General features: G+C 44.0%; 1 protein-coding gene across 7 annotated transcripts; it reads left to right on the forward strand.

Moving 5' to 3' along the window:
- The first annotated feature begins 6,208 nt into the window (after positions 1-6,208).
- On the forward strand, positions 6,209-10,129 carry LOC124668221. Of its 7 annotated transcripts, XM_047205399.1 has the most exons (7): positions 6,209-6,820; positions 7,439-7,846; positions 8,072-8,212; positions 8,410-8,501; positions 8,893-8,978; positions 9,178-9,286; positions 9,704-10,129. In XM_047205399.1, exons 2-6 carry the CDS (start codon positions 7,794-7,796, stop codon positions 9,235-9,237), a joined length of 432 nt encoding a protein of 143 aa, XP_047061355.1. In that variant the 5' UTR covers positions 6,209-6,820; positions 7,439-7,793; the 3' UTR covers positions 9,238-9,286; positions 9,704-10,129. The 7 variants fall into 7 exon arrangements, 5 of the variants coding, with proteins under 5 accessions (XP_047061355.1, XP_047061353.1, XP_047061354.1 ...); XM_047205397.1 differs by lacking the exon at positions 9,178-9,286 and having other exon boundaries at positions 7,439-7,983; XM_047205398.1 differs by having other exon boundaries at positions 9,178-10,129.
- The last annotated feature ends 287 nt before the right edge of the window (positions 10,130-10,416 follow it).

The raw sequence follows: 10,416 nt of genomic DNA on the forward strand, positions 1-10,416 counted from the left end.
AAACTACTCACAACTTGAGAGAAATTCTAAAAACATTTTAAAGATTTATACTATACTCCCTAAACCTGATTTTATAAATCATTTTTATTTGGCCTAATCCAAGACCTTTTAAACCCGAAAATCTTACGGGTGAAGTTGGGGAGGTGATCCGGGACAATATAGGAAGTTTCATCGCAGGTTCCAACTATCTAATTTATTATCTCTACTACTTATAAAGGCACGAAGTGCCGTTGGAAAATCGAATCTGGACCGTCTATCCACTTGCATCACATGCCCCAGAATGATCTATTCTCCCTCACCCACAAATTACGCTCCACCATCTCTCCACCTCTCCACGCCAATCTTAAAAAGAAACAAATTGCTCCAGACTTCCGCATCCCATAAATTATGGAACAATGCGGAAAGTTCCGCTAAATCGGCCTCTTCCGCGGAGAGTTCCCCAGGTCGAAGAATCCCGCAGCCGCGCCCCATCCGCCTTCTGCCGCCTCCCAAGTCCCGGCCACCTTCATTGTCATCTGCCCACAGGCCTCCTCCGCGCCGCCGTATGTGCCTCCTCCGCGGTGCCACCCCAGTCGGAGGCAGCAGAGGCGGAGACTTACCTCGTGCCGCCACCAGGCCCGTACCGGAAGGGTGTGCAGAAGGTGCGATGGCACAGGGCCTCCAAATAATTAGGGCCCCCAATTAATTCTTTTGTAGGAGTAATACTAGTATTTAATGGTACTAATTATAGCTTAAGCAAACAGAAGCAACAATGCTGAGCTGGACTCTCTCAACGTCCAATTACATGTACGTACGGAGTACTAGTACTACTACTACTTAGTTAATTTCCAGGTTCAACTGTGTACATTTATTTGTCTCTAAACGTGATTTCTATACTAGAAAAAAAAATGCTTAAACTAGGTGATAGATTTGTAGTTTAGAGGAACAATACATATTTTTCAACATCACGTTGGCTTTTGGTTCCACATATATACATGGATATGCTAGTAAAATTCATAAAAAAACATCATTACCTTATTTTCACTTGATCAATCAAAATATTAGTTTCATATATTAACACATACTACAAAGTATTTAGGGTGTCATTTTTTAAGAGATATACTAGTATTTTCTGGAAAGTATTGCATTTGAGGTATAAATATTGGAGAATAATATTGTTGTGGTTATCTCTTCTTAGTATATATAGGGTCTAGTTTTAGATTCTGTACAGGGCCACCAAAATCTCAGGTACGGCCCTGGCCGCCACCTCCGGGGAGGGAGGACTGGACTACCGAACTCGCGCTTGATGTGCCTCACGGGTGAGCAGCAGCCAGGTCGATTCTGCCTAAATTTCTCGCCAGCGCCAGGTTTCTAGCACCTGCCCCGGGAGTCTTTTAGATCAGTAAATCCTCACGCTGCACAATGCACTCATGTTCAATGATCAGATATGTGAGTTCCTGCCTCCTCCTTGCTTTTCTCTCTCTCCTTGTGATGCAGCAACCAGAGTTCAGATGCAAACATTCTTTTTGCCTCCTTTTGTTCCAGGCTTATGCACATAACCTGTTTGATGAAATGACTGAAGTTACAAAGAAAAATATATTTGCAGACCATCCTTATGTTCTCTGGAGACGGAGAAGTGATAGACTTGGGAAGGAGATGATTGATTGGCTAGCACTGACGACGGAGAAGAAGTGGTGGTCACCTTCACAGTCCAAATTTTCTCGCTCGATCTGCTCCACTGCTACATCACGAGGGGTTCATCGGCCATGGCAGCGAAGAGCTCTGGAGTGGGTTGATTTTGCTTATGGGTACGTGTTCCTCCATCCTCTCATGTGCTTTTGTCCCTATTAATTTTGTGATCTTTAGCCAGTGGAGCTATTGTAGGACATAACGCTAAGATGATTACACAAAGATTAGTCTAGGTGTGTGCTTCAATGAAAATATGCAGCCAGCCTGCTATTATTCTCAACTCATTCCCCTTTCTTCACCCATTTGAACTTTTAAACTGGTAATTTCTTAGTACTACCATGAAAAGTTAAAACTTGATATGCTTCCATGAAAACTCCTGCTTCATTTGATCATGTTTCTGTTCGTAGTACTATTTGGAAGACGGTAGTGACCTCGAGCTAAATTCTACATCGCCTAATATCAGCGGCTCACCCAACCATCTAAAAAACAAAAGCACAAATTTGTTTTAACATTATCTTGCTGTAACATGAAATCTTGTACCTCCTGTTTATTTTTTAATGTAATCTGAAAGGGAGGAGGTACCGAGATTTATTTTACTGCCGGGTCTGTGCCTTGTGATCTTCTTTGCGCACTTCATCCTCTAAGACAGGCTGCCATGAGAACATCCTCCCAGACCTCACAATGGAGTAATCCTTACATTTTTCTCACAATAATTTTCTTTCTTTTGTCTCAAACTCTCAATACGCTAGGTTGTCTACGCCTCTACGGGGCATGCAAGAATGAGTGCCGGAGGCGGCTGTTTCTGTCGTACAAAGCGCACAGGTATCGGAGAGTATGAATCGGAGATGGCAAACACGGGCATATAAATTTCTTAGCATCCGATGTTGTGTTTGGTACATGTCTGATGATATTTATGTTTTGTAAATGATAAACTCAGATTATGCAAGTTGATGATATGATTCAGATGATGTTAGTGGTTACCTTAACACTGCAGAGTTATCCATGGTTTAGCAGATAAAGACTCCATGCAACTGATATTTATAGATTTTCATTTGGTAATGCTCATTCCAAAGATTATGTGAGGCATTATGTTTCCCATGACAAGTGTGATCCAACTGTAGATTTCAGTCTCGGTGAGTGTATATATTATATGTTTTATCTGCAATTGTTCCTTTTAAAATCATAATTTATAGTCTGGTTTCTATTGTCAACTGATTAGGTAGCACATCCTAGAAAAATTCATATTTTCAGGGAATTGCTCATGACAAGGATAAGCTTGGATTACACCTGCATGTTATAGGTAATTATGTCATGTGTTTTTGTTTACAGTTCCTCTTCCATGTGCACTACCTGAGAAATTAAAATCCGCCCAACCTCCACTATTAGCGGATTGGAGAGCTTTGTGGTTGCCTAAATTTTGCCTGCAGTGTGTACAATTCGGTTTTGACTAACATTTTAAATCATTTTTTCCTGCAGTACGTACCACTTCTTGTCTTCACGCATCTCTTCTACTCAACTGCCCCATGTGCATAATTTGAGTCTTGATTATGTATATATTGATTCAGGTTTCAGACTTATAGTATCATTCTGTTTCAAGCAGAAATTCAGGTCTAAGGTTTTTATATAATAGTTATGCCTTATTTCTCTATTTCAGTTAGTCATTTCAACTTCAACTTTGAGAGTATTGGATATGCAGTGAACGCAAAGTATCTCCCCTGATTTTATCTGTGCCATTGAGGTTTGGAAAGTTCTTATTGATATCATCTACTCTGCATGATTAATTGTCGTAGGTTTGTTCTCTTACCTTTCAACGTTTAGTCCAGGAAGTTGTTTATTTTTCGAAGCCCTAAGATTGTATATGTCCATTTACCATGAATCTTATCTCTTGCAAGCGCAGGATAGTGGTAATAATTTACCCAAGATACATACACAAAGTGTTATATCAAATGAGAGTAAGTGATGGTTTATGCCACTTGTGATCTCCTGTTTAGCCTAATGGATATGGTAACAAATGGTGGAGTACTCTGTTGTCGAAAGTTTGTACTCAAATCAATGCACAATTATTTGTCTCAGAAGCAATTGTTCAAATCAGCGCAAGACCAATCATGTCTTGTGTGACCAATTTGAATAAGAATTGTCCATATAGGCTTATCATGTGTTTCTCGGAAGCATTACAAACATGTGATCAATTACTGTAAACAAATTTGATCGACCAGTCCAAAAACTGTATGTGAATGTTATGCGAGTAAATATATGAGATATATATTTGCAGATTGTAGACAACACTGTTTGTTTTGAGATAAAATATTTTGTTTGTTCATTGTGAACATAAATATTTGAGTTCTTAGAAAGTAATTGGCTGTCATAAAATGGATGTGTGCGTCATGCATGTTGTGGTAATTCAGAAAAGGACTATTTAATGATTTACATCAACGTTTGCTACATGGATATACATTTCTATATGAAGCAGTTGGTCATAACTTCAAGATATCCATTATATCTATCTAAAATTTTATTGTTTGCGATGTAAGAAATTACAATGATTCCATTTACTGGAAAATCAGAAATCAAACCTATATCGACATATATCAGTATTTAAATATGAACATCCTTTTCTAGCCATTTATAAAGATTGTTGCACATTACACTGGAGTGGCATATATGTAACCTTCTTATTTAGAGCATCATCGAGAAAGCAGCCTATTAATTTCTTTGTCAAGATTCTACGAACAAGAATCTCATTTTTTTAGGCTTGATAGCCGCCTAAAAAGCACACAGGAAAATCAAGTAAATGGACAGGCACAAGCCATTGTTTGTGATGTGTGATAAATGCATACGTGCGTTGCACGTGCATGTTTACTAGTGCCATAGGCCATAGCTGCAAACACCCTCCAAGGTCGTGTCATTAGGGCATCTCCAACCACGCGACCCAAACGGACGCGCTGGGCCGTCCGGTTTAGGCCGTTTGGGTGGCCAAGCGGACACGCGGACAGCGGCCCGCGTCCGCATGTCCGTTTGGGTCGCGCGCTGCGCCCAACGCGCGGACACAGCGCATAATCAAGTAAATAGAAAAACATTTGTAAAAATGCGAATTTAAACGAAATTTCATTGAACATATGCCCTATTTTGGGCAAATTTGTACATAGCCCTATTTTGGGAAAATAAAACTAACAAAAGAAGCCCCTATATGGGCTTTTAAATTTAAACTAATATAAAAAACCCTCTATAAGGGTTTGGTCGGCGGCGCGGTGGCCGCTGGTGCGCCGCCTAGCCCCTGTGGGCGTCGTCGGCGACGTCATCGTGGACGACGTCCCCGGGCGGCGACGCGCTGTTGTGGCTCGACCGCGCCGGGGACTCCGGCCACGGAGACCACAGGGCCTCCTCCCAGGCCGAGTGGGGGTCCGGAGCCACCCGAGGCTGCGGCGGCGCACGGAGCAGCGCCTCCTCCCTGCGGCGCCGCTGCCTCTCCTGCCAGGTGCGGCGCCTTCCCTCCTGGCGCCGCCGCTGGTCCGCGCGGCGCCTGTCCTCCTGTCGCCGCTGCTCCGCGCGGCGCTCCTGGTCGGCGCGGCGCCTGGCCTCCTCCCGCCGCGCCGCCTCCTCCTCCTCCCGACACGCCTGGCGGGCCTGGGCGTAGAGCTCCCAGCCCTCCGCCTCCCCGACCTCCCGCCGGGCCGCCTCCTCCATCTCGGAGGTGCGAATGGCCGCATGGAGGTGCGGCCATTTCGCCTCCTCCTCCGCCGCCGAGATCATCAGCGCGGCGCGGAGGTCCGGGTCCTCCTCCGAGGACTCGGGCTTCGGCTCGAGCAGGAGAGGCGGCGGTTGCGGCAATGCCGCGCCGCCGCGGGCGGCCTCTCCGATGTGGAGGCCGCCTCGGTTTCCTCCCGCAGCCCGCAGCGCCGGCGGGCGACGGCGGCTGCTGCTCGCCTCGTCGTCGTTGGCGGAAGCGAACCGTCACTTGGCCATGGCGGCGGTTTCGCTGCAGGAGTGGAGTGGGGACTGGAGTGGAGGGCCAGATCCCCTCCAGTCCCCATTTAATAGACTCCCTGGTCACCGACAGGTGGGCCCCAGGGAGACGAGGTGACCAGCGCGCGGACGCGAGCGGACGGCGCGTGCCATCCGCGGCCACGCAAACCTAGCCCAGATTTGGGCCGGGTTTGCGTCGTTCCGGACGCCGCGGCCCTCCGCTTTTGCGGTGCGTCCCCCGCTGGGCCACGTTTTTGTCCGGCTCGATCCATCCGGACGCGCGGGCGCGGTTTGGGTCGCCCCGTTGGAGATGCCCTTAGTAGAGGCTTCCCTCTTGCTAATGATTCCGTATGTTCTGGGGTAATTATTCAGTCGGTCTTTAAGTCATCGAAACGCTTCAATCAGGAGATTTCCCGTCGACATCAACAACATTGTTCAATCTCTACTACTTAAAAAGAAGGAACGTGTTCCCCCTTCTCCCCTCCTTTCGTCGTCCGTCCAACCTCCCCACGTCGCTTCGTCGTCCCGCAAATCACGCCCCGCGGAAGAAACGTTTCGTCAAAATGTACCCAGTCAACCCCCAACCACGTCCATACAGCTCCTCTCCAATCGGCACACCGCCTGCATCTTCGGCTCCCTCGTCCCTCCCCGCACCATCCACCTCATCTCGCACTGCACCCGCCATGGCAACGGGCTGAATGCATCCTGCAGTGGACGGACGGTCAGCATCTCCTGCTCCATCCCGAGTCGAACTGAGAATCCGCGCCGGCCGGCCTGAATGCATTTTCGTTTAGAACCGAAGATCCGCGCCGCCACGCAGGATCCGGATTTGGCCGTGTTCCCTGGATGCCACCGTGCTGAGTTCACCGACTGGCTGGCTCAGATCCACGCATCCTTATCATCGAGAAGACACCCTCCGTGTAGCACCAGAAATCACATCGCTGCTGCCGCCGCCTGCATTTCACGCTCGACCCCACTTTCCCCCGTCCCCGTTTGAGCTCGCCTTGATTTCTAGCCGCCGCCGCCGCTGTTCCCCACCTCCGGAGCCGTGCCCTCCTCCCGTCAGTGGGGAGAAGCCGCTCCCCAACGGGATCTCCACCTCTCCGGTGTGGGGAACGGCCACGACCTCTCTTGCCCTGCCCTGTGTCTTGTCCGGAATTCATCAGTCAGGCCGTCCCCAAACCTCCGCGTAAGTACATGATCATATATGCTCTTAATTTATTCGTTTTGGTGATCCTTCAGATGCGAGTAAGTAGATCCTTCGGGATTAGCAGCAACCGCCCATCTATCTATTCATTTTCTCTTCAGATCCGGCTATTTTATTATGTTTGAAAGATATGTGTGCTTGCTGCAAGTAGATCCTGGTATTGAAGAACTCAAATTTATGTGCTTTTGTTGTTAGTGGATCGTGATGGAGAAGAACTTATATTTACACAACTTTTCCCTACAACGAAATGGTGCTAAACATGTAATTGATTTCTCAAATGAGAACGTCTTTGACTGTGTAGATTCTAAAGGGTCGGATGACATAGCTGTTATCAATAATTATGAGACCGATGCATAACTTATTGAGGAAGGGCGGAGAGCATGAATGTTCAGAATTTGCTGCAGAGTTGTATCCTGATGTAAAGAATGTGGATATTTCAGTAATTGGAGCTGGAGAGAGCATATCCTTACGACGTATAATGGCCTTATCAATTTTAAATTTATCAGCTTTTTGATATTTCACAGATTAGAAACTTCTTGGTAGAGTAGACACTAATTATACCTTAGATATGGTGTTAATTGTATTCATTATTTCATGCAGGTTTGACAAAAGAATCACCAATTTTGCTGAGGACAAGTTTAAGAGCGAAGGAATAGATCTGAGCTCCGAAGGAACACATGACCGCTGCTGCAGTGTTGGAGTGCAGTGTCTATGGTCGTCGAAGCGCTAAAGCCCCTATATTCAAAGGCCACCAGATATACAACTACACTCTGAAAATGCCATTTCTGTCGCTCTAACCGATGGCGGCCTTTTATATGCACACCCAGATTCAAGAATTGATAAAGTAGGCATCGTGTTGTCTTTGATGTCAGTTCGCAAGAACATCTTTTCATATCCCATTACACCGTGCTTTCTTCGCTATTGCGGAAATAAATGAAGAAATGTTTTGGAGAGGATGCCAAACAAGATGAATGTTCAGCTGTGCAGTCCAGTGAGTTCTTCTCTCAGGTACTTAGAGGTTGTGAGCCTTAAGGGTTTGCTTCAGTTGTGATGGAGCATCCTTTATGAGTGAGAGTATTTTGTGCACAAGTGCGTGCTGGAATGTGGCGTAAGAATGGAGATGCGGCTATACTGAGTGATGAGTGGTACCGCTTGGTGCAATGTTAATTTTTTACTGACCCCATATGCATTGCTATTCAATAATAGTTTCTGCTATTCAATAATTCTTTCCAGGCTTGAACAGGGCTTGGACTCAGATCTGTTTCTGCTTCAGTGTTGTGCTGCATTATCTTCGTCAGAGTTCTTCGTGAGGACCATTCAAGAGAGATTTGGTTTATCAAATTATACATCTTTGGAACTCGGAGAACAGAATGAGTAAGCTCCAAGTTGTTTTATCATGCCAACTTTTGTTTCTGTTAACATATTGCTTCTTAAGCTTTTAGTGTTGCATGTGAATACTTTTGCGTTGATAATCCATTCAACCTCATTCTTGCTTGTGTCACTACTCGCTAAATCAAGGTATTCAATTATGAAGTTAGCATGATTTGAATGTTTTTTTACTTACTTGCCAGAGAAGCTTTGGTGTTGCATTATCATCGAGTTCAAAGTTCTCACACTTGGGGCTTTAGCTTCTCAATTGCAATAGCAATTTATCATGCTAAAGGTATTCTCGAAATTTCTTTAATTTTTGGCTAAGTTTACATGATTTAATTTTTAAATCATTTGCTTGGTCTGGGACAGTTGGTACACGTTGGTATTCTTGGACCAAATGTAGGAATACTATAGCAACAATATTGAAGCAGGAAAACTTTTCATCAGTTTCCAGAGCTTTCATAAACTTCTCCGTTTGAATACGGTAGCAACGGAATTGGATCATTTTCCTACTTTTCATCAAATGTAGGAATAGTATAACAACAATATTCTTGGTACACGTTGGTTTGCATGCCGGATTGGTGGTCAGTGAGTAACTGCTATTACATGTGAACTGGTGCACGATATCTAGATGTGCCTGTTTAGTTGCTCTAACTGCAATTGGTGCTTGTTCTATGATATAGATGATACCGCTAATGACATGGAGTGCGGCCACCATGAACGAGGAATAAGAGAATCTGATTCGGAGGGTGAAGAGTACGACCATTTGGTATGTCCAACAATTACTTTGTATTCGAGAGATCGAGACTTATCTATAGAATGAATAATTATGTTCACCTGATGGAGTGATGGCCTGATGGGTCAGATTGAGATTTATCTATATTATTAGAGATATTCTAAATCATTAGTAGATATCAATTTTATTTGAACAAGCCTTCTTTGCTTACGCAAGTTTTTTTACAAAGCAGCTGAATGTTGGTGGTTCCTGTGGGCAATTGATTATCCCATTTCTGCAGTTACCTCCATAACAAAAAGTTCAGCAAAGAATATTTTTGGAATGACTCGATTGAGCAGATGGTACGCTGCTGATTTTTCTATAATGGATGACATGATAATGATGTATAGGTCGACCAACTTAAGCTATAGTGGAGATTTACGAGATTCCAATATTTTCTAGCTCCAGTTTGGAAGCTTATACTGCAAATGGAGAAAATATACTATATATTTCCATTTCTATCTGTCAGATGTATTTCCATTTCTATCTATCAAATGTTACTTTGAACATTAGGCTCTTTCCTTGAGGTGAGACATTCAGCAAATGTAGACAATGTACTAGATATTTCTATACCTATGATCAGAATGTTACTTTGCACTATGTTGGATTGTGTGAAACTTAGGCTGTTTTCTTGAAGCGATACTTTAGCAGATGGGATTGAACTTTTTTCGTTCAAATTAATTACTGTGTCCCGGAGCTCATTTTGCTTTTGGTTGCAGAATGGGATACATATGCTCTTGTTAGCATGGACCTGGTTTTACAATCAACAAACATTTCATCCTATCCATAGGAGGGATGGCAATTTCCTCTAATACAGATCTTCACTTCAGTCGCTTGTTCAGTGCAACCAATGGAATTCTTTGTAGGCCTCTCCTTGAAAATTTGTGAGCAGAGCCCAGCAGGAGGAGCTTGTCCAGTTTAGCATCTGCTGTAATAAAGAGCACCCATTTACATATTTTCATGAAATAATTTTTGATTAACTTTGCTAATGCGATGCTCATGACTTCTTGTGAGATGGATGTGTTTACGTATTTATGGTGCAAGAAAGTCAAAGTGATTGATCTTAGCCATCTTATGAAGGATCGGTCTACCCTATACGTATTTATGGTGCAAGAAAGTCAAAGTGATTGATCTTAGCCATCTTATGAAGCATCTGTCTACCCTACACGATTTTATGATGCAAGAAATTCAAAGTGATTGATCTTAGCCATCTTATGAAGCATCTGCGGCAGTAGTTACAAAGCGAGTAATACCTATACAGGAGGAAATAAACGAGGAACAATGGTTAAATGGTAGGAAATTGTCAATGTAGAATTTTATAAGCTACTTATATACATAATAATATTTCTTATTAAATGTTGTCAGTGTAAAAACATATTATATATGTTTCTTTCTAGATGCTTCTTGTTTTGTTGCACTTTTCGGAATTGCT

The sequence above is a fragment of the Lolium rigidum genome, chromosome 6 (genome assembly GCF_022539505.1).
Source record: "Lolium rigidum isolate FL_2022 chromosome 6, APGP_CSIRO_Lrig_0.1, whole genome shotgun sequence".
NCBI lineage: Eukaryota > Viridiplantae > Streptophyta > Magnoliopsida > Poales > Poaceae > Lolium > Lolium rigidum.

Coding starts and splice junctions, on each gene's coding strand:
- LOC124668221 (XM_047205395.1), top strand. CDS start 7,794: ATGCCAAACAAGATGAATGTTCAGCTGTGCAGTCCAGTGAGTTCTTCT. Junction 7,847..8,071: donor CCAGTGAGTTCTTCTCTCAG/GTACTTAGAGGT, acceptor AATTCTTTCCAG/GCTTGAACAGGGCTTGGACT. Junction 8,979..9,703: donor GTGAAGAGTACGACCATTTG/GTATGTCCAACA, acceptor TTTTGGTTGCAG/AATGGGATACATATGCTCTT.